At 61.2% G+C, this 23511-nt stretch overlaps 1 protein-coding gene across 3 annotated transcripts in view; it reads right to left on the minus strand.

Moving 5' to 3' along the window:
- Positions 1-116: 116 nt before the first annotated feature.
- Positions 117-23511, minus strand: part of MACROD1 (mono-ADP ribosylhydrolase 1) — a 153369-nt gene continuing 129974 nt past the window's right edge. The window contains exons 4-11 of one of the 3 annotated variants that reach the window (XM_036860424.1): positions 14816-14845; positions 2068-2184; positions 1455-1576; positions 1304-1334; positions 1046-1119; positions 581-662; positions 451-488; positions 117-280 (exon numbers count right to left, since the gene is read on the minus strand). In XM_036860424.1, coding sequence (XP_036716319.1) covers positions 484-488; positions 581-662; positions 1046-1119; positions 1304-1334; positions 1455-1576; positions 2068-2184; positions 14816-14845 — 461 coding nt within the window. In that variant the 3' untranslated portion in view covers positions 117-280; positions 451-483. The remainder of the gene's footprint in view (positions 281-450; positions 489-580; positions 663-1045; positions 1120-1303; positions 1335-1454; positions 1577-2067; positions 2185-14815; positions 14846-23511) is intronic. The other 2 variants (XM_036860422.1, XM_036860423.1) reach the window with 2 other exon arrangements.

Genomic DNA, 23511 nt, shown 5'->3' on the forward strand with positions numbered 1-23511 from the left:
GCCCGTGCCTCCACCTGCCTGGCTCACCGAGAGCTCTCGCCAGCCCCTTTAAGCCAAAGCACCTGTCCACACCTGGGCTGCTTCCCTCAACCCCCCAGCCAGGGCTGGGACAGTAGGAGCTGCAACAGTAGTGGTCTTTATTAGAATAGAGGCTGCTGAGGGGGCAGGGGGCAGGGGGCAGGGGGGCGGAGGGAAAGAATAGGGTGGCCAAGCCAGGCCCTGCTGCAGGCTTCCGTGACTTCTTAGAGCTGGGAGCGCGGTCCGGTAGGCCCAGACGAGTCTGTGGGCAAAGCCAGTAGGTCAGAGCATGTGGGCCATGGGCCTCCCCCATCCTCCCAGGCTTGCCTCCCTGGCTTCCCTGCGTGGGGGTGAGCGGAGCGCGGGGTGAGCGGGTGTGTTAGTGGGCACGAGGTTAGTGGGCAGCCACACGGAGGGCCAGGCCCTGCTTACCAGTCCTGGTCAGGGTAGGCGGCGGGGCTGCCGTCATGCTGGAAGGCAGAGGACAGTGAGAGCCCGCCCGGGGTAGATGGGGGCGGGGCGGGGCAGGGGCTGGCCGGGGCGCGCACCGCGGGGTACATACCGACGGGGAAGTAATGGGGGAAGCGTTGCCGGTAGATGTTTTCGTCCTTCTCCAGGAACACGCATATGATCAGCCGGTCCACCTGCGCCAGGGCCTGTTCAGCCTGGGCGGAAACCACCCACACCCCGGCTCCCCGGCTCCCTAGCTCCCCGGTCTTAACACCGCCCGCCCCAGCAGGTTTTCACCTGCCTCGCCCTTGGGGCGCTCTTCGACCTGAGTTTAGAGCTCAGGCTGCAGAAGGGGCTCATGGTGTGGTGTGCTATTGCCTTCCCGCACTACCCTGTGCCCTGGCTGCAGGGGAGGAAACAGCCCCGAGTAAAGGAGAGGGGACGCAGAGAGCAATGGCAAGGCCTGAACCCCATGTACCCGGCACTCTGCACGTGACTGGTGGGGCTGGTCAGCGGGGCCGGGGTGCGCCCCGCCACCCACCCCCGTCCGGTCCTCTTGGCTGGGCCCAGGCCTCACCTTGTCCTTGTGCTGCTCCAGCCACTCGCGCAACGTGGTCAGCACTACCTCGGCCGCCGCCTCGTTGGGGTAGCCTGCGGACCGGACCCGGTGGGGCGGGAGTGAGTCCCAAGCTCCCACCCGTCCCTCGCCGCTTCGCCTCGGCTCCCACCCACCCCCGTACCGGGCCCCGCCCCTGCCCCGCCCCCCCGGGCCCCTCCCTGCGTCTGGGCCCACCTGCTGCCCACCCGCGCCCTTCCTCCTCTAGACCCCACTCACCAAACACTCCGGTGGAGATACAGGGGAACGCCTGGGGTGGGGGGGTGAGAAGGGATTGGGGACCACGTCACTCTCCGCTCCGCCTCCCGCCAGGCCGTGCCCCGCCCCCGGCTTCACGTCGCCCCCGCCCCCGCCGCCTGGCGCCCCTCACCACCGAGCGGAGCCGGTGCTCCAGCAGCAGGTCAAGGCTGCTCAAGTAGCAGCTGCGGAGCTCGGCAGCCTGGCTGGCGCTGGGCTCTCCGTGGGCGATGGGTCCCACCGTGTGGATGACATCTGTGGGAGGCGATGAGATCAGACCGGCCGGGGCTCCGTACGGTCCTCGGCTCTCCCTCCTGCCGGCCTGGGCCCTGGAGCGGACAGGAAACAAGCCCCCTCCTCCCCAAGTTCTGAGACTCCCCGGGGAAGGACCCCACCCAGGTCGGCACGCAGGTGTACCCTCGAGCCTCAGTTCACGCCTCCACAGACACAGGCAGGCCCACGCTGGGCCCCTCCCCACATCTGTAGGCACCCGGCTGAGGCAATGGGGCGTTGCCTCCTTAGCTCTTACCCTCCCTTCAAGTCCTGGCCCTTCCCTAGCCTCCACGCATCCCCTCCCGCCACCGGCTTCCTGGGGAAGGCGAGGAGGGGCCAGGTCCTGGCACTTCAGAAGTGCCCCGGAGGAGGCCTCAGCAATTCTGTGGACGGTGCACCCCTGATCCCCAGTTACAGCACTCACACAGGCGCCCTGTCTGCGCCCCACCGGGGTGGGAGTGTCGGGGACTCACACTTGGCCGGCAGCCGATAACCGCAGGTGATCTTGGCCTTGCCGGTCTCGCAGCTCTGAAGGGTCCTGCACTCGTCGGTGAGGAGGGGTCCGGCGGCTCGGTGGATGCAGCCGTCCACTGCAGGGGACGGGGCAGTGAGCCTTGGGGTTCCCCGCCTCCCACCTGAGCCCGTTTTACAGAGAAGGCCGAGGCCCACGGACCGAATACTCCCGATCCCCTGGCTGTGCTGGGACTCACAGGGCACCTCGCCTTTCTCCCGCGGCCTCCAGACGCTCCCTCACCTCTCCACCCCCTACCCCCACCCCTGGTCCCACACTTGTTTCACGTCTAGGGAAATCGAGGCGAAGACAGGGGCCAAAGCGGGCCCCGGCGGGAGCCGGCGCAGACCTGCCGGCAGGGGGCGCGCCCGGCCCGCCCTGCTCTTTCCTGGGCTCTCGGCAGGGGCGCGGGAGGGGTTGGGGTCTCCCCGGGCCGAGGTGGCTCCGGGAGGCAGGGTCCGGGACGGCAGGAACCGCAGCCCGAGCCGGGCTAGGGGGAAGTCCGCCCTCCCGGCTCCGGCCCGGACGCCCCGCGGGGCCCCGCTACCAGTCGCCGCCTCCGCGCCAGGAGCCCAGAGTCCCAAGGTCGACCTCCCAAGGCGAGGCCCCTCGGACCTACTTTACAAACTCTAAGACCCACTTTACAGACGCGGAAACTGAGGCCACCTAGTTACAAGAGGCAGATCCGATCCCGGCCTTGAGCTAGGTCTTACAGCTCCTTCCCTGCGCCACGCGGGGAAGGTGATCCGGCTCGCGCAGGTGTCTCCGGGAGTGCACCCCAGCTCGTTAACGAGCCGCCTCGTTAGTGCATCCGGCTTAATTGGGGCCGGGCCTGGGCTTATTTATCCGAGGGCGGCTCTGGGGCTTCGCTAGCGACCTTGGGGACCCGGACCCAGATAAACAACTTGGGCGCGGGCGGAAGAGACTCTTCTCCTGTCCGACCCCGCTCCCGCGGCGCTGAGGGACAGGCGGGGTTCGGCCTTGTCCCTCATTGGCTGCCGCACCTTGGTAAGCCCTTTCCCCGCTCCCAGATTGTCCACTGCCTCATCTGAAAATTAGGCACAGTGACCGCGCCCCCCCCCCGCCCCCCCCCACCCCGGCCTCAGGGGAGGCGTTAACATCCTGGCCAGGAGAACATGACCCACCTCTGGCAGGTCCCCAGCTCCGATTGCACCCTAGGCCTGTGCCAGGGGCTTCTTGGACACCGAGCTCAATGCTCTGCAGCAGGAAAGGACTATCATTTCCTCATTTTACAGATGCGCAAACCGAGGCCCTAGCTCCTTCATCACAGCCCCACCCTCAACATCTTGGCACAGGACCAGGGACACCAGCTGGACCACCCCCTTTTCTTCTGTTTTCTTTTATGCCCTGTGAGCCCAATTAAACCTAATTTTGCGACTTCACTCAGGGATGGCACCAGGCGATTTCCCAGAGCGTCCCAGGAGTGGGGGTGGGCGGGTTGGGTAGAGGAGTTGGGGGAACCCGGGGAGGAAATCTGGGACTGGGTCCCCCGCCTCCTCCTCTCGGGCAGGGATGAGGACGGTGGCACCCAATGGGAGGGGGCGGAGAGTGTGGCACAGTGGGTGTACAGCGTCCACGTGCAGTGTGTCTGTTCTGGGTGGGGGTGCCAGGAGACCCACCCAGCACGGTGTGCCACAGCAGGGGCTGTGGAGCTGGGCAGCCTGGGTTCAGACGCCAGCTCTGCCGGGCACATTTGTGTGACCCAGGGCACTTAACCTCTCTGGACCTCGATTGCCCCATCTGTAAAATGGGATAATACTAGTACCCACCTCATAGGAGTATTGGAAGGATTAAGTTAATTCCTGTAACATGCTTAAGGCATGAGTGAAGGTGACGCCAGTGTTGGCTATTACTAGGTAAGTGAGACTGTATGGGCGGGTGCCCAATGTGTATATACCAGGGAGCGGGGCGGGAGGTAGCGTACAGGGTTAGCACAGGGACCTGCCGGAGCCGGCTCACCTGGGGACCTCCCAGCCCTGCCCCAGTGGTCTCATCCACTTGGCACCTGTGGCAGCCTGCCATCTCCCCGTGCTGTCCACCCTGCAGGCGACCTTGGCCCACTGTGGGGGCCGTGTGGAAGTGGCGCTCAGCGAGATCTGTGTTTGAGGGACTTATTGTTTCCTGCAGAAGTGGACGGGCCTGCAGCCAAGCGTTTGGGGCTGACCTGGGGGCATGAGGGGGGAGGCGGAGGGAGGAATTGGCGCTGGCAGAGCCCTCGGGCTGGAGTCCCCCGAGCAGCATGCAGAACAGGGCCGGGCCGTGTGCAGGTGCCCAGGGAGCAGTTCTCCCAAAGCAGAGCTGAGGGACAGGCCTGGGGTTCCAACCCTGCTCACCCTTCCCCCAAGAAGCCAGTGCCCAGACTGGTCCTGGCACTCAGGGTTTCAGCAGCCAGGCCCCCTCCTGCCCCTGCTCCCTGTCCACACAGCAGCCTGTGGCTCTCCCATCCCTGAGTGCCAGAGGAGGCCCCCAGCCCAAAGGGCTGCCCTTCCCATGTCTCCACCATGACCTGCACCTCCCCTGGCTCTGACCCCCAGGCCCGGTCCCGGCTCTTCCTTGGGCTAAGCTGAGCCCTGGAGACCAGAAGGAGGAGGCTTCCTGGGGTCCCATCCAAAGACAATGTCCTTCCTCCCCACTCCCCACCTGACCCTGGGGCAGCTGGCCCTTGGGCCTGCCTGGTTAGGGGGTGCCCCAGTTCATACCAATTGACCTTCGGTCCCCTCCCTGGTCAGCCACATCCAAAAACCCTCTAAAGCAACTATACACCAAAAAAATTAAAAAAAACAAAAACAAAAAACCCTCAAAGCTCCAACCTGACCCCCACCTCACTCCGAGTCAGCAGAAAACCTGGGGTCTCTCCTGGGGAGACTGAGCCCACATGGGTGGTAGGGCCTTCCTCAGATGTCCCTCCACTAAGGTCAAGGCTGAATCCTTCCTCTCCCGGAAGATGGCCCTAAGGCCACTCTGCCTCCCTCCTCAGCCTCCCCCTCGCTCCTCCACCTTTAAGGTCCTAGATCTGGCTCCTTAATTTCAGCCTCAACAGCTTCTTTTTTTTTTTTTTTTTTATAAATTTTAAAAAATTTTATTTATTTATTTTATTTTTGACTGCCTTGGGTCTTTGTTGCTGCACGCGGGCTTTTCTCTAGTTGTGGCGAGCGGGGGCTACTCTTCATTGCGGTTCATGGGCTTCTCATTGGGTGGCTTCTCTTGCTGCAGAGCATGGCCTCTAGGCCCGTGGGCTTCAGTAGTTGTGGCCCTCGGGCTCAGTAGTTGTGGCTTGCGGGCTCTAGAGCGCAGGCTCAGTAGTTGTGGCGCACGGGCTTAGTTGCTCCGTGGCATGTGGGATCTTCCCGGACCAGGGCTTGAACCTGTGTCCCCTGCACTGGCAGGCAGATTATTAACCAGTGCGCCACCAGGGAAGTCCCTCAACAGTTTCTTGGTGAGCAAGGCGCTGAGCCATGTACATCCACCGTCTTATTTGGGCCTCACAGCCTGGCTGTGCTATTATTTTTCCTGCTTTAGAGAAGAAGAAATTGAGGCACAGAGAGGGTGAGAGACTTGCCCAAGGTCACACAGCTGGACTGCTCTACTTCCTCTAGGACCATGAAAGGACCTGTCTCTCCGTTCCCATCCTGAGCCTCCCTCCCACCCTGGCTGTCTGTACTGTTTGCCCTCCTCACCCAAACACTTTGGGAAGACGTTTTGTCTACGGCTGCTGTCTCCTCACTGCTGGCCCCTGCCCCCTCCCCACATCTACATATCCCCCTCCCAACAGAGGGACTGCTTTGGGGACCTTTGGTTGCTGAGCGGTCTGGGACCACTCCTCTTGCACGACTGTTCAGCTGCACCCACAGGCTGACCACTAACTGTCTCCATCCGATCCAGCAAGGCTGCCTTGGAGACCTGCTCTCCCCGTCCTCCTGCCTCCCTGATCTCTTCTGTCTGGGGGCCCTGTCTGCCCTCTCTCTGTTCCAGCCCTGACTCTCCGCCCTGGTCCAGGCACGTTCCCCAGAGAAGCCAGCCGCCCCTGCTTGGAAGCCCACCCCAGCCTCCTGCCATCGGTGTGGCCTCCACAGCCCTGCACTGAGCCTTCAGGAGCATCAGCTCAGACTCAGCCCCTGCCTCACAAGTCCAGGGCCTGGAGCCGGGCCCTCCTCAGAGCCAGTGGAGGTGAAGCAGACAGGCTCCCGTGGGGGCCATTTGCCAAGGCGCTTAGGATATTTTGGCCGCTATTTAGAGTGCTGTAATATTCATGAAGGGAAGATTAGATATTTAAATTTATTCAGCAATAAATGCATCTCAGTGGGGGAGCATTCCTCATGCTAAACAAACAAGCAAGCAGGGGCTAATTAATTATTTACAGGAACACAAGGAGGCCTGTGGCCTGGGGGAGAGGAGGGCAGCTGTGCCCCTGACAGAGGGCAGGAGACCCTGGCTGGCCCTGGGCCTACCACTCCATCTCCCCCCAATTCCCCTCCACTGTCCTGTGGGTCTGGCCCCCCTGCTCGCCCCCTTCTGGGATTTCTCTTTCCAGAAATCCTGCCCACAAGCTTGCCAGTAGCTTTGGGCCAGTCACTTAGCCTCTCTGAGCCTCAGAACTGGCCTCAGAAGGTTTGTGGGGAGGACTGAGGTTTGCTGAGAGGTGGCCGGGGGGCGGTGGGAGACTGAAGGCCAGAATTATTAAGCAACTTGTCCAAGATCTCACAGTTACAGGAGAGCAGATGCTCAGAGCCGCTTCCCCAGCCTCCATCTCACAGGAACAGGGACAAAAGCTCGTGGAGGCAAAGCCACTCTCAGCCAGGTGGGGGTTGTGAGGCCTTGCCTGGGCAGCCCCCAGCCCTACCCTGTGGGCTCCTGTGGGTCCGCAGGGCAGCGGAGGGAGAGGATGGGCCTGGGCAGTGCCCTCCCAGGGTGCCAAGTCTCAGAGCCTCTGAAAGGAGCTCGCTGGGGCTGTGTGGGCCACGCCTCCTGGTAGCAGAGCAGACCTGGCCCCGAGAGACCCAAGGCTCCCTCCCCCCAGCTCTCCCGCCACGCCACTCCGCTGGGTCACTTCACCTCCCTGCGCCTCAGTTTCATCTGTACAAGCTCAGTAACAGCACCTCCCTCTGCATTTGGTGTGAGCGTTCAGTGCGAGATGGTACCAAAGGGCCCTGCACGTTATCACATGTCGCCCCATTTTACAGATGGGGAGACCGAGGCACAGCCACGGACTCCGTAGGCAGAAGACTCCTCTGTCCCTCATGCTCTTGGGGTCCCCTTTGCCCAAGGGATGGGACACACTGCCAGGTGGAAATGTCACCCAGAAAGCCCTGGCAGAGAGAGGGCTGGGGAGGCAGAGGGGTGAGCTTGAGGCTCATGGGGCCAGGGGAGGGGTGCACCTCTCGAGCCCGGGAAGGCACCTGGGTCTGGGCCCTCGGGACCACCTCCCACTTAGACGTCTCACCCCGCAGGCCCCAGGGGCTGGGCGCCCGGCCTGAGAGCCCTCCCACTCCAACCACGTTGGCGCAGCCTGCAGCTGCCGCCCATCCCAGCCACCTGCACAAACGCCGAATGCCAGGGCTGAAAGGGGGCAGAAGCCTGAGCCGCTGCACTGCCGGGCCACTAACCTGCAGGGGGCAGGCCCAGCCATAAAGCCTGGCCAAGTGACCCAGGCCAGGGCCTCGGGCCCCCTCCTCTCTGGCCCTTCCTGCCCTCTTCATCTCTGGCCTCCATCTTCCTCCCAGGCCCAGGCCGAGACTTGGGATCCTCAGCCCCACATGATACCCCATTGCCAGAACTGCCTCGGCCTCTGCCTACACCCTCCTGGTCACTCATTCAGTCAACAAACCCGTGCCAGCCCCCGCTCTGTGCTAGCCTTGGGCTCATCCCACTGTGGGGGGCGGGATGCAGAGCCCACCCTCGCCAGGACCCACCCTCGAGGGGCCAAGGCGGGTGGGTGCCCCAGGGAGAAGATGGATGAACGACAGCTCCGCGATGTGATCTGAAATTCATTACAGGGTGAGATCAGCTCCTTAAATGGGGATTTGAAAACATTAGGGCTTCATTATGTACACAACGGCAGCTCCTCATTCATCATGCAAAAATCACTCCCGTTATTAAAAATCCCTGTGGCAGCTGCAGGCAGGGGCTTGGAAGCATCTTGCCCGCTGGGGGTGGGGCACGGGCCCCAGAGGCCGAAGCTGGAGTCCCCGCCCTTCTCTCTCCCACCCAGGGAGGGCTGGCTGAGGGGTGGGGGTGGGGAGCGCGGTTCAGCTCAAGGGACTTGGTACCTCAGTTTCCTCATCTGCAAAATGGAGATGCTAACGGTACGCGTGTCCCACAGTGCTGTGACGGGGGTGAGATTCTGCAGGGAGAGCCCAGCAAGGCCCTGGCATCCACGCAGGGAGCGCTCCACACGTCTGGCAGCTGTTAGCACCTCCTCCTCCTCAACTGGGGCCTTTACTTGGGGGACCGTATCACTCCCCTGCTCATGAAACCTCCCATGGCTCCCACAAGTCCATGAAATAAAATCATCAACGCTGAGCAAGGCTGGGGCTCCCTCCGGCCTCCGCCTTAGATGACATCCGGCCTCCGCGTGCCTCCCCCACCATCCTCGACACAGGCATTGGGCAGTGGGGAGGTGGACCCGCCAGGCGCCAGGCCCTGGGCGAGGGAGGCGAAGTGCGGCTCTAATATCACCGCAGTGAAACAGCAGAAGGAAACAGACTCCAGAGCCAGAGGAGAGGGAAGGGAGCTGGGCAGGCATGGGTGCGGTTCAGGGTTGGGAAGGTGCCTCTGAGAAGGTGGCATCTGAGCAGAGCCCTGAGTGGTGAGAAGAAAGGCTTTGGGGAGGTCAGGGGAGGAGGGGTCCAGGCAGAGGGCTCAGCAGGGCAACAGGGGGAGAGGTGGGAGGGGAGGGCTGCATCAGCAGGAACCATTGCCGTGGGAAGGTGCCAGCAGGGCAGGAGCGTGGTCTGAGATGGCCTCTGGGGCCCTTTGCTGTGCCCTCGTCCAGGAATGCCCTTCCCCTCTCTGCCGCAGCACGGCCCCCTGCCCCAGACAACTTCTGGCCACACACGCCCCATGCACCCCCTGCCGCAGCCTGGCACGGAGCCGTGCTCAGGATTGGCTGGTCGGCCCACACAGCCTGGCCTGGAGAGGGCCACGGGGGCCCCCTGTCTGCCTGCTGTGCCAGGCCCCAGCTAATCGGAGCAGAGCCGGGAAGCAATCACAGATCAGCGGCGCTGGGCGATGGAGATAGTGCCAGGTGGAGGTGCGCGGGATGGCAAATGAGCTGGGCAGAAGTCGAGGCCTGAATCCTGAGGGCGAGTGAGCAGGAGAGAGCAAGAGGTGGAGAGAATGCACGTGCCGGAGGAGCCGGCGTGGAGGAGAGAGACAGAGAGATGGAGCGAGAGTGAGACGGCAAGAGACAGACGGAGTGGGGGCGAGGGAGACTCAGACGGAGACAGAGAGAGGAAAGAGGGTGCCCCCCGCCCCCTGGACTCATGGGTCCCTGTGTGGAGAGAGGAGAGGCTGGGCCCCGGGTGGCAGGTTCTGCCCGAGCCATGTGCCTGCGTGGTGGGTGGGGGAGGAATGCACACAGATACCTGGGCTGTGGGGAGGCACCCCTGGGCATGACTGGGTCACCAACAGGTCCCCACTGAGCACCTACTGTTTTCCAGGAGGTGGACAGACAGACGCCCTGTGCATGCCCCTTAGTGGGGGAGTCTGATGGGGAGCAGTTGGTACTTAATCACACGAACAAGAGTCTGATTTTCAAGGATGACAGAATACTGGCCCAAGAGGGGCAGTGGCTGCTGTGTCCCAGTGCCTGCTGTGTTCCAGCACTGAGGACAGTGCCAGGAACGTGGCAGGCCCCTCAGCAAATAGAGCAGTGTGTGGGCGTGTGTGGGCGTGTGTGTGTGTGTGTGTGTGGGGGGGTGTGTGTGTGTGGGCGTGTGTGTGTGTGTGTGTGTGTTGGGGGGCTGCTGGTGGGAGGGGCTGCCCTGACATGGAGATAACTAGGTGGGAAGGTGTGGTGGGCGGGCACAGGAGCAGCATGTGCAAAGGCCCTGTGGCAGGAGAGGGCTATGCCGGGAGCCGAGCCACCTCTGGCTTCTCCCTGGTGGGAGATGCCTGGGACCCTGCAGTGTAAGGGACGCACACGTGAACTTGCAGCGTGGGCATAGGGAGGCGGGCGTGCAGAGCCGATAAGCAGGAGGGCAGGGTGGCTGCGCCCTCACAGGCCTGCAGGTTTGGGTGGCCCGCTGACCTCCGGAAGGGAGGGTCCTTGGCAGTGGCTGTGTGTGGACGGGGCTCCATCCTGCCCTGCCCCTGCCAGGGACCTGCCTGACCCCAGCCGCCCACCCCTTGGGCTGCCCCCGGGGCTCTGGACAGGCGGGGGCAGAGATGGCTGCTGCAAGCAGAGGAAGGCGGCCCTGAATTAATCTGTCACTAAAGCTTGGCCGTGGCAGGCGCAGTCATGATTTAGATGAATAATTGAAACGCTCCGATACATTTATTATCCCTTTAGTGCGAAAGTGGCAGAGAAAGACGAGGGGTAATTGAAAAAGAGTGCACAAATCTCCACCAGAAGCCTGGCTCCTTATCGCCGAGTAAACATTTCAGTCCCAATAAACAGGAGAGACACGCGTCAGGGCCCTGTCGATTCCCATCCTGATTTAGGGCCCGCCTCCCTTCCTACCATACAATAGGAGAGTGTTTGTTCACAAAAATTTTTTATCGAGCCAGTAAGAGGCTCTCCAGGAAGGAGGCGGGAGCAGGAGTGGGTCTGGCAGTCCCCAGGCCTGAGGGTCCGGCTGGGTAGCTGCCCCAGCCCTGTCAGGTCTCCCCACCGCAGACACTGGGCTCTCTACCTGGTGGGCCTCTCCATCCCTCTGTACCCGACGAACTCCTATGCAGTCTTTGGGGCCCAAGTCAAATGCCCCCTCTGTTGGGAAGACTTCTACCAAAATGGATCTCTTTGAGGGCAGGGTCAAGTCCTGAGTCCCAGGGTTTGACACAGGTGTCCTCCCCAGCTCCATATACACACACACTTAGAAAGAGTGCTGGGAAGGAATGGGGAGTGGGGGGCCTTCACTGTGTTATCACACCACCTACCTTGGCCTCAGGGCCTGGTGGGTGCCCAACCCCAGTGAGGCAGGCCCAGGGGCCCTGGACCCTTTGGGTTAAGTCCTTTTGGCCCCAGCGGCCCCTGGGGGTTCCCACTGAGGTTTAGGGTGCCAGAAGACTCCCCTACATACTTGCTGTAAACACTGCGGTTCCCTGCACCAAAGCCCCGCAGGCCAGCCTCAGCCCCCCTTTCAAGAGCTCCTTTCTGAACTGATAGCTTCCCTTCCCCAACAGGACTGTATGAGAACCCCGGGGCGGGCTGTTAGTCCCCAGCTCCTAGGGCAGCACCCAGCACACAGGGGTGCAACTAACCACCCCACAAAGGCTGATCTAGGGGCTTGGAATCCCCTGAACCCTGTTCCTGGGGAGAGTATGTTCTAGTGGGGAGAAAGGCAATAAAAATAAGCACAAAACACAAGCATGTCGAAAGGGCATCCGTGCTCTGGGAACAGGCACAGGACAGGGGAGAGGATCAGCATGGAGGGCTGGGCTGGCTGGGGGAGTTTTCAACAGAGTGGCCAGGGCAGGCTGAACGGGACCAGTGCTTGTTAAATGCATGGGTGGTGGCTGGATAGGTAAATGGGTGGTGATGGGAAGTTGGGGGTGGGTAGAGGCCTGAACCCCTGCAGGGCTGGACTTGGGAGAAGAGGGCACCTGGGAAGACCAGGGTCTGTCTGGGCAGAGTTAGATGGGGACCCAGACCCCCCAGTCCCAGGCTGCCCCTGCCTGTGCCCTCCCTCCTGGCAGGTCGGGGCGTTAAGGCTGGATGGACCAGGGGGCGGTAGAGGGTACAGGTGGCAGATGTGAGAGCAGAGGACATCCCGGGGGCCCAGGGCCTGTTACCATTCCCATCCCAGGTGGGCGCCAGGCCCCCCCAAGCCCCAGCCTCTCCCTATCCCCTGTCCCCTCCCTGCCACCTCCGCCTTGTTCCAATCACATTAGCAGAGTGACAGCCCCAGTGAGCACTGGCGGCGGCTCCATAAATCTCGGCCGGCACTAAAAGGCTGGACTCCGGGCCCACTTCCTCCTGGGTCCTGGCCCACCCCATCCATCTCTGCGTCGGTCAGGCTGCGCTTGGGGCCTGCTCCAGCCTCCTCTCACCCTCAGTGCTGCAGGAAAGGGAGCTAGAGGGACCCCACTGGGCCTCCCCCCTCAATCTGGCCAGAGCAGCTGTCCTTTGACCTCCCAGAGTGAGGTCACCAGGCCATCTATGAGCCACTCCCTGCCCTGCCTGAAACCTCAGTGGCTCCCACTGCCCTCATCAGCAAGTCCTTTGCTTGACATGTAAGGCCGTCTGTCCCTGCCTTTACCTGTAGTTCATTCATTCATTTATTTATCAACCATTTATTGAGCACCGACTGTGTGCGCCAGCCCCAGTCCTAAGTGCTGGAGATACAGTCATGCCTTCTGGAGCTATCATTCTCCGCGGGGAGACAGCCAATAAACAATGAACATAATAAACAAGTAAATTATATAGCACATTAGGAGAGAGGTGCTTGGAGGAAAATAAAAACTAGAGCAGTGTGAGGGGCCTGGGGAGGTGGGGCAGGGGCAGGGAGCTGCAATTTCGAGGGGTCAGAGTGGGCCTCACTGAGTAGACGGCACGCAAGTAAACACTTGCAAGAGGTGAAGGGAGCAGCCACATGGCTCTCTGCGGAAGAGCGTTCGGGGCAGAGGGAAGAGCCAGTGCAAAGGCCCTGAGGCAGGAGTGGGCCAGGTCTGTTCCAGGAACTGCAGGGAGGTCGGTGTGGCTGGCACAGAGTGGAGAGGGCCAGGCAGTCTGACGGGTGGCTGGAGACCCTGTGGGCCGTGGGAAGGAGGTGAGGTGAGAGCCCTGGCAGAATTTTGAGCAGAAGAGGGGTGATGACCTGACTTAGGACTTATAAGTCCCACACCTTTCTGCGATCCTTTGCCTTCCTAACTGAACGGCTAAAAATCCAGCTCCGCACGTGGTCTCTGAGGCCCCTGAGCCCTCTCCCGTCTCCCCTCCTCCCGGCTGGGCTCCGACCACTCCAGTCTTCGGAGTCTCCCCGAATGCCCCACGCTCTCCCTCACTCCAGGCTTCACCTGTGCCGTTCCCTCTGCCCAGCACACCCTTCCCACTGCTCTTCACCGGCTGCCTTCTACCCGTCCCTTGGGTCCCAGTGGAGGCACCATCTCCTCCAGGAGCCTCCCTGGTCCCCAAGCCCGGACACTGAGGCTGTACTCCTCACTGAGCACCCGGCCCAGCGCCCCCCGATCGCACAGACCACCCTGCGTCGTGGTGGTGCTCCCGTCTGGCCTGTGAGCTTGAGGAAGCAGGGACCAGGCTCCTTTGGTGCCCGGCAGATCTGTCCAGGCACTTGGCTCAGAAGAGGGTCCTAGATGGGCCTGTCTGTGGACCCCCAGTCCCCAGTGAAGCCACCTCATTCTGTGAGGCCGCCAGGGTAGCTGTGACCTCCACAGGGACAGCTGGAGGAGAAGCAGGGGAGGGAGGGAGGGAGGGAGGGAGGGAGGGAGGGAAAACGTCTCTAAACACAAACAGGCTCCCCGCGCCCCCCCCCCATCCTGCATCCTGGCCGGTCATCAACAGCTCTTAACGCTGCTCTTATTTATTCCTGACCTTCTATGCCCCTTTTATTTTTCCCCTTTTAAAACCTGGCCTGGGCCCCGCCACGACTGCCGTAAGCGCACCCTGGGATTTATCCGACGGCGCATTAACCCCTGACCCTAGCTCACCAATCGTACCGCTGCCTGCACAGACAGCGGGCGGCCCCGCCAGCCGGGGGGGGGTGAGGGGCTGGGGCCGAGCGGCTGGTGTGGCCAGCCTGTGCTGGCCTGGCCGGGCCCCGGGGCCATAGGGGCTGTTCCCCCGCCCCTCCCCCCCGGCACCTGCTGACCTTGCCCTGTGCCCCTGGGGGCCGGGCCCACGCTGACTTCCAACGCCCTGCCCGCCTGGCCTGCCGGAACCCCTGCTTCCTGGTGGTCCTTGACAACAGTGAACACACACGCATTGCATTCTCGTGGGCTTAACCGTTGGCGGAGCTCCCCCTGACTTGATGAGAACTTGTCCTGGCGGCAGAGCCGCCCTGCGAGGTTGCAGGGCAGAGCAGAGACGCTAATTTTGCCCTCACAGGTGGCGAAACTGAGGCCAAAGGAGCGCAGGGCTGGCCGAGGGCCCGTGGGCGTCAGGGGCAGGGCTGGGCTTTCCCCACCACACCTGTGCCCCGGCCCCGCAACGACCCGGTCCCAGGCCCAGTCCCTTTGAAAGCTCAGGGGGCCCTCCAGCCCCCAGTTACAGACCAGGAGGCCTCTGCTCAGAGGGTGGGGACCTACCCCAGTCACCCAGTGCTGAAGCAGCCGGGCCTGCCAGCCAGGTGTCCGGCTTCATCCACAGTGAGGGCGACGCCGGGCAAGGCCGATGGGGTGGGAGGCGGTAAAGAAGGGCAGAGATGGAGAAATGGGAACGGCGCACCGTGGGGACCAGGGGGAAGGCTGCGGGGAAGGCGCATGGCAGCCAGCTGGGCTCCGCGGGTGAAGGGGCCAGGAGGAGAGAAGCAGACCCCCAGCCAACCCCCAGGCCGCAGGAAGGGCGTACTCACCGCCGCCGCCTCCGAGCAGGGAGCTGTTGGCTGCAAGAGAGAAAGACGAAGGCGGTCAGTCGGGGAGAGGTTGGTGGGGCATGCAGCTGCGTGGAGGGGGCGATGGGGGGCTGCCAGCCAGGCCCGAGGGCCAGCCCGGGTCCCTGGACACAGGGTCCCTGAAGCAGGGGCAGATAACCAGGAGGCGGAGGGGGCTGGGACTTCCTCTCCAGCTGAGGCTCCCAATGGGCCTGGGTTTGGTAGGGTGGTGGGAGTGGGAGGCACCATGGTTGGGTCCGCTCACCCCGGAAGCAGCTGCATGTGGGGTCTAGAGTGGCAGACGACCCTCGGCCGCACGTATCCTTCATTCACTCGTTCTTTCTTTCTTTTTTTTTTTTTTTTTTGGCTGCACAGTGCAGCATGTGGGATCTAAGTTCCCCGACCAGGGGTCAAACCCGCGTCCCCTGCATTGGGAGCATGGAGTCTTAACCACTGGACCGCCAGGGAAGTCCCACGCTCATTCTTTCTTCCCACAGGGTCTCCTGAGCCCCTCTGTGCCAGGCCTGGTGTAGACATGCGGAGCTCACAGACTGTGGGGGACACAGAGCTGCAGCCACTAGGAACAAACTGCATCACTGCAGCCGTGGTAAGTGCCGCCCAGGGGATGACTGTGAACCAGGGCTGGGAGCCTCATGGACGACAGCACTCACGTGCGAGGTCAGGACCCCACCCCGGGGCAGCGCAGGGAGGGCCCAGGGCACTGGGACTGGAACCGGACTGGAACAGATGGGTGACTTGTGAAGGTCAAGGAAGAGAGAGGGCTCCTCAGCTCCGCCGGCCCCTGGCCCCCCGCACCCTCGACCAGAGCTGGACCGCCAGCTGCCGCGGCTGCCCTGTCCGTCTTGCTCTGTCTGGCCAGCTGCCCTCTCTGGCCTCCCCAGGGGCCGACGCAGGGGCGAAGTGAGACTGGCAGCCTCTCCGTCAGAATGTGAGGGCTGTGCAAGTCAGCGCCCCCTCCCAGCCTGGCCTCCAGCTTCCGGCCACACAGCTGCCTCTGTGTGAAGCACTGATGCTAATGAGTGCAAGTGATGGGTGAGACAGGGCAGGTGCGTTCCCCAGGCCCAGGTGTTGCCCGGTGGGGAGATGGGTCAGCTGTGCCTCAGCCCCTCTGGCCCCACGGGTCCTGGCTCCCAGGCGGGGCCTCCAGCTCCGACACCGCTGTGGCATCCCTCCCTGCCTTCCCAGGTCCTGTTGCAGCCCCTCTGTAAGAGGGGGACCCGGAAAAGAGCCCAGGCCAGGAATGGGGGCCATTTGTGAGCCGGCCCAGCCGTAGGCCCGGGGTGCGGCGCGGAGGCTGTGGGCGCTGCTAAGCGGTGTCGGGTGGCTCTGAGTGGCTGGTCTCCCAGAGCTGACAGCTCTTCGCTTGGGGAATAATTAATTCCACAGCCCGAAAACCCAGGGCTGCAAGTTGCCACGTTACTTGCAAGATTAATACAAGCAGCTAATTAAGATGGAGAGGCGAGGAGCGGCTGGGCGCTCCCAGAGCAGCGCGGGGGCCGCGGGGAATGTGGGCGGAGGCGGCCGGAGCCGGAGCCAGAGCGCGAGCGCGAGCAGGAGATGGACCGCGCGGGACACCCAGGCAGACGTGGCAGGCCGCTGGGGGCTGGGCCCGCAAAGGCTTGGAACGTGGCCTCTGCCCCAGGAATGCACGTCGCCAATGACCGAGCGAGGGCTATTTGCCAGGCACAGACTGACCCCATTCACTATCATAACAAAGCCACAAGGGCAGTGCTACTGCTCCCATTTTACAGATAAGAAAACCAAAGCTCAGAGGTTGAGCTGCGTGGCAGCAGGATCGGAACGGGCTCTGTCTGACTCCAAAGCCAAGCCACAAAGCAGGCCAACCTCGAAGCAGACTGCTGAGGGACTGTGGGAGGGAGGCTTCCCCGGCCCCGCCCCTGCCTCCCCCCCCCCGCCCCCCAGGGCTGGGGCCCGCCTCCTCCACATCGGGCAGAGCACACAGTAGGCCCCTCTGATGCAGTCTTGACCCGCCTCCCACCCCAGCAGGTTGGCTGCAAAGACGAGGGGTCGGACGTCCGGAGAGCTCTGCCTTGGAGCCAGCGCGGGAGACCCAGGCATCTTAGGTCGGCGCGGGTCCAGCTCCCGGCCCCCTTGGCTCCCAGGGCAGTCCTGGCGGCTGTCGGAAGCTGCCCTCCACGGCCCTTCCCTGCCTCCCCCCATCACCTCTCTCTCTTAATTAACACCGGCCGCAAACGAGCTGGCTCCCGCTGGTGGAGAGCTCAGTGTCAAATGCACTGGCAGCGAGCCTCAAAGGGGCGGGAGGGGAGGGGCGCCGACCTGCTGTTTTGCAGGCCCCTTTGGAAGGAGATGCCAACATCCACCTGCTCTGCATCCCCTAAACCCCACCGAGTGTGGCCCTGCCCGGGTGAGGGGACTGGGGTGGATTGGCCCGATGTCTCATCCAGGGGCTGAGGAGGGAGGTGAGCCTGGGGCAGAGGCTGAGCTGGGGGAAGGGGGGACCAGGTAGCCAGGTGGCATTACCTGCCACAGGTGGGAGAGGGAGGTGTGGCCCAGCACTGGGGGCTCAGACTCAAGCTGCACGGAGGACCTGGTCACCAGCCTGTCCCCAAGTTCAGCAGGTATCCCAGGAGGCCAGTCTGCAGTGTCCCCTTCCCCCAGCCCACCATGCCTGGCAGTCCCATGGCGGGGCTCAGGGGGAAGGGCTGCAATCTGATGGTCTAGACCCCGTTCTCCTGCTCCTCTCTCCCTTAGGCCCCTGTCTGGCCCTCTCCCCAGGGGCCTGGACACCTGGTCACATGGTGCCCCTATAGGGATGCCCGAGGCACTCACAGTTGGGAGGATGGCCTGGAGGCTTGGGGGGAACATGGAAAATGGGGAGCAGTACCAAAGATACCACAGGCGGTCCCCTGGGTGTACCGCCCAGCCTCCCATCCAAAGCAGGGCAGTTTCAGGCCTTCCTGCTCCCCGGCCCGGGCTGGCCCTTCCCACCTCACCTCACCCGCACGCTGGCCTTGAGTCTCCAGCTCCTCCCCTTTCTGCCGCCCCGCCGCCCCCATGCTCCCCTCAGTTTGGTTTGAGGCTCTAAATCACAACTGGTCATTAGTCCATTTTTCCGATGAGGAAACTGAGGCTCACAGCGTGACTGGTGAGGGGAGGAAAGGAACCAGGATGCTGGTTGTCACACCCATTTTCTTAACCCCTGCACCCTCCCTCTGTCTGAAAGGGCTTCCTTGCTGAGGCAGGGTGATGGGCGAGCAAGACGTGGACGAGCACTGGACCTCAGGTCCAAACCAGAGTCTGTAACACAGCCCCACCCAAAGGACCCAAACCTGCCCCAGCAAAGCAGGGTCATCAAGCTTGTGAGGGGGGGGCCCATGCCTGGCCCTAGGGTTTGAGCGGGGCTTGAGGCTTGTTCTGGCTTTGTGGCGGGCATAGGCTCCTGGGCCAGAATGTGCGCCTCCGGGGCTGTGAGATGCCTGGTCCGAAGCCTGCCATCCGAGTTGGCTTGTCGGCCCCCATGCAGGACGAGGTGGTCCAGCCCTGCCGCGGGCCCTGCCCGTGAATGTGCCTGTGCCGTGCTCTGTTGGACACGATTAACTGGCTAGGAGCCTCAGTGCTGCGCCTGTGACCTTGGGGCGGAAATGAGGTCCACCCCAGTCACTGCCAAATCCTCTGTCCGCTGACAGCGGCCAACCAGGCCAGGGGCTGGGGCTGGGGTGTGCTGGGGGCATCGCTCCCCGCCTCTCACACATTCTGCCAGCCCTTCCCTGCCCCCACACTGCTGCTCACGCAGTGCAGTCCCCCGACCCCCATTTCTCTCTTGCCTACTCTGCACCTTTTCAGGCCCGGGGCACCTGGGGGGGGGGAAGCCCCTCCCCCGACTCCCAGCACCTGTTGTCCTGTGGGTGGGGGAGAGCTGCTTCCCAGTTTGTGCCCCAGCTCCCGGCCCAGTTCAGGGGCTGGAATGTGGCCACTGCCTGGTGAAAGGGAGAGGGCCAGACCCGGAGTGCTTGGCCACTGTCACTTCAGGGGACCCAGCAGCCCCTCTGTCACTCTCTGCACAAAACATTTTAATTGGGGACTCCCCTGGTGGCTCAGTGGTTAAGAATCTGCCTGCCAGTGCAGGGGACATGGGTTCGATCCCTGGCCCGGGAAGATCCCACACGCCGCAGAGCAACTAAGCCTGTGCGCCATAACTACTGAGCCCACATGCCACAACTACTGAAGCCCATGCACCCTAGAGCCCGTGCTCCGCAACAAGAGAAGCCACCACAATGAGAAGCCCGCGCACTGCAACAAAGACCCAACGCAGCCAAAAATAAATAAGTAAATAAATAAATAAAGATAAATAAGTACTAGGGGGTCTTCCCTGGTGGTGCAGTAGCTAAGAATCCGCCTGCCAATGCAGGGGACACGGGTTCGAGCCCTGGTCCGGGAAGATCCCACATGCTGTGGAGCAACTAAGCCCGTGCGCCACAACTACTGAGCTCATGCTCTAGAGCCCACGAACCACAACTACTGAAGCCCACCTGCCACAACTACTGAAGCCTGCGCGCTTAAAGCCCATGCTCTGCAACAAGAGAAGCCACCGCAATGAGAAGCCCGCGCACTGCAATGAAGAGTAGCTCCCGCTCACCGCAACTAGAGAAAGGCCGCGCACAGCAATGAAGACCCAATGCAGCCAAAAATAAATGAATAAATTAAAAAAAAATTTGTTTAAAAAAAATAAGTACTAGGGATGTAATGTACAACATGATAAAAAAAAAAACATTTTGCTTGGGTGCCAGCTGTGTGCCAGGGGCCACCAAGGGTACCCAAGTTGAGTCGAGGGGAGTGTGTAAATGTCCAGGTGAGGAAGGTACCAGAGCTGGAGCAGCCTGGAGTCTGGAGGCTTCACAGAGGAGGCGGCAGCACACCTTGGAGGGAAGGAAGGACATGCAGGGAAATGAGTCTGAGCATTTCCCTGGTTGGACGGACGGGGAGCCACAGGGGTGCCTATGCTGGGGAAGGACGTGGTCGGCTTTGCCTGACTCTCCACAGGCCCAGGGAGGATCAAAGGGGCCAGAATGTGGTTGAACCAGGGCAGCAGCAGAACAGGGATGGAGGGAGGGGGAGGCGAGGGGAGAGGGCGGAGGGGAGGGGGACACACAGATACATCTTCCTCTTCTTTTCTTTTGGGGCCACCCCCTCGCAGCATGCGGGATCTTAGTTCCCGACCAGGGATCGAACCCAGGCCGTTGGCAGTGAGAGTGCTGAGTCCTAACCACTGGACTGCCGGGGAATTCCCTCCTCTTCCTCTTCTGGTTGCTCCCCACTGCACACCCCCTCCTGCCCTGCCAGGCAGCACCTAGAGTGGCCCCCACTTTGAGGGCCCAGGCAGGGAGTAATAGGCATGTATCTGGGGCTCATAATACTTTTAGGGACCATGAAAACGTAATTTCTTTTATTTATTTATCTTTATGTATGTATGTATTTTTGCGCTTTTTATTTTATTTTTTATATTTATTTATTTGGTTGTGCCAGGTCTTAGTTGCGGCAGGTGGGCTCCTTAGTTGTGGCTCGCCCACTCCTTTGTTGCGGCACATGGACTCCTTAGTTGAGGCATGCGAACTCATAGTTGCGGCATGCAGACTTCTTAGTTGAGGCATGCATGTGGGATCTAGTTCCCTGACCAGGGATTGAACCTGGGCCCCCTGAATGGAGAGCGTGGAGTCTTAACCACTGTGCCACCAGGGAAGTCCCTAATTTCTTTTAAAATCAGAAGACGGGCTTCCCTGGTGGCGCAGTGGTTGAAAGTCTGCCTGCCGATGCAGGGGACACGGGTTCGAGCCCTGATCTGGGAAGATCCCACATGCCGTGGAGCGACTAGGCCCGTGAGCCACAACTACTGAGCCTGTGCGTCTGGAGCCTGTGCTCCGCAACAAGAGAGGCCGCGACAGTGAGAGGCCCGCGCACTGCGATGAAGAGTGGCCCCCGCTCGCCACAACTAGAGAAAGCCCTCGCACAGAAACGAAGACCCAACACAGCCAAAAATAAATAAATAAATAAATAAATTTATTAAAAAAAACAATTCCAGGGGAATAAAAATAGAATCTGGCTGTGCTCTGCAATGGGAGAGGCCGCGACCCTGAGAGGCCCGCGCACCGCGATGAAGAGTGGCCCCTGCTCGTCGCAACTGGAGAAAGCCCTCGCACAGAAATGAAGACCCAACACAGCCCAAAATAAAATATAATAAATAGATAAATTAAAAAAAAAAAATAGAATCTGGGTAATAAAGTCTAACCTTTAAAAAAATAAAAAATAAAAATAAAAGATAAAAAAAATTAAAATCAGAAGAAAAAGTGAATTTTTAGGTTGAAAACAAAAGTTATACATAATTTTAAGTATATATAAAATATATAATATATATAAAATGTTAATAAATTCGTCTTTATGCCAACAAAGTCATACAATTAACTTTTATTTTTGTAGAGGAAGGGCCCACAGTGGCAGAAGGGCTTGGGCCTGGGCCAGGTAAGCCCTGTACTTGCATGAGCTCATTTAATCCTGACCTTGTGTGGAAGACACTATTACTAACTCATTTTACAGATGAGAGAGCTGAGCCATGGAGAAGGATCTTCTCACTATGCAAATATGAGCATCTCCTGTGTTACCCCCAGCTTCCTGGTTAAAGGTCCAAAGCCCCCTTTTGCTCTCAGGATAAAGAACAAGCTGCTCCCATACCCCAGGCCCATGACCCTGCTGACTCATCACCTTATCTCTGTCCTCTCTCCCTCCCATCTATCCCTCAGCCACACTCCAGGTCCTCAAACTTGCCCCATTTCCTCTGGCCCCAGGGCCTTTGCGTGGGCTGGTCCCCTGCCTGGAGGAGACCCTCACCATCTCGGCCCTGAGAGCCGGCAGTGTCTGGAGCTGGTCTCCGGCTACACCCTCCCATGGGCCCTGAATCACTGCCTCCAGCATCCTCACCTCCCAGGTGAGCGTCTACTTTGCTACCCTACCCCCACAGCCTTGAGTGTCTCATCTACAGTGCGTCCCCAGCGCCCAGCACAGAGCCCAGTGCACAGCAGGCACCCACTAACAATACACTGAACAAACCTGACAGGTTACGATTGTGCCCAGAGTCACTCAGCCAGGCCGCATGGGGTCCCCTGGCTCTGAAGGAGAGGCTCTCATCCACCAGGCCTCACAGAAGAGCCCACCCGGGGGGGCCCTAAGAGGCAGGATCTGGGGTGGGGGCCATGCAGGTGACAGGGCTGGTTCAAGGGCAGTGACAGGAGGTGGTGTAGGAGCTGCCTAGGCTTTTCCCTGACAGGGACTAAATCCTCCAGCCCGGGTGGGGGAGTGCCAAGGGAGGGGGCGGTGGGCCGTGTGGGCCACCACAGAGGAGACTCGGTGACCCGAGGAAAGCGCTGAGCAGGTTACTGGGCCAGGGAGAAGCTGGGTGAGCGGGCACAGCAGTGACTTTGCAGCAGGCACGGCCCCTCCGGGTGTTTCCGGAGGCTGCGGCTGCCACGTGGCCTCATCCTCGCCTCCAAGGCCTGAGAGGCTGCCGGCCAGGCTTGGGGTGGGGGGACTGCTCCCCCAAATCACCCAGCCCCTCTCCCTGGCCCCTTTCCTCCACCCTCCCCTGTAAGGCCAGATCTCAGCTTTCTATCATTTGACAAAGGCACATCCAGCCCCTGTATGTGCCAGGCTCTGGGACACAGACCGGCAAGGTCCTGCTGGCACAGATCTCATCATCAGGCAGGGAGACAGTCCAGAAACAACCAGATAAACTTGAACAAGAATTATCATTAGCGCCAGAGGTTGTGAAGTGGAGAGAAGGGAGGAGAGAGTGGCAGGCAGGTGGGTAGGGGCTCACCTAGAAGGAGTCGGGGACCCGCTGAAAAGGAAGCCACTTGTGAGGAGCACAGGCCAGGCAGGGCCTGGCCTGTGCAAAGGCCCTGAGGCAGGAGCCCGCCTGGTGGGTTTGAAGCACAGCCAGGAGCCGCTGTGGCTGAGGCAGAGTGAGTCGGGGAGAGAAGCAGGAGAGAAGGTCAGAGGGCAAAGGGGGCAGGAGGGGTCCAGGGGGCTACTGCACTTTCCAGGTGATCCCTTCCCAGACCTCCTCCTTGGTTCTCCCCCAGTGTCTGTGCGTCCCCGAACAGCCCCTACAATTCCACTGCACCTGCCCCATTCCTGGCCTGCCTCTGCCTGGCCGAGCCCCCACTGCTCCCCTGTGCCCCGGAGTCTAGCACAGCGCCCGGCACCTATGAGGTGACGATTGACTGACGGCCCGCGCGATGGAATGGAATGGTGGCCCCAGCCCCACGGGGGGTTTGGGGGAGTGGGCTTTGTTCCCATGAAGTCCTCACCGTTTCCTCCCCGAGTTCCCACAGGCCTGCAGTGGGTGTCCACATTACTTGAGGGCGAGCCGTTCAAAACAGGTTTTAGATTAGAAACGTCCCACAGATGGAATAAAATGTGAAATGTGCTGAATTTCTGAAGAGAAAACAATAGACTTCAAAGGCATCTCAAGCTGTAAGAGCAGTTGCCGTGTTTGACAAGCTCTGTCTCCCAGGCCAAGGTCACTGTCCTGTGAGGTGAGGCTGCCTGGTGGAAAGTGTGAGGCTTACTGGACATTCCCCAGGCTTGGGGGGCCCTCATAGGGGGCAAGGGGCTCACACTTATTG

Source organism: Balaenoptera musculus, chromosome 8, assembly GCF_009873245.2.
Source record: "Balaenoptera musculus isolate JJ_BM4_2016_0621 chromosome 8, mBalMus1.pri.v3, whole genome shotgun sequence".
In the NCBI taxonomy this organism is placed as follows: Eukaryota; Metazoa; Chordata; class Mammalia; order Artiodactyla; family Balaenopteridae; genus Balaenoptera; species Balaenoptera musculus.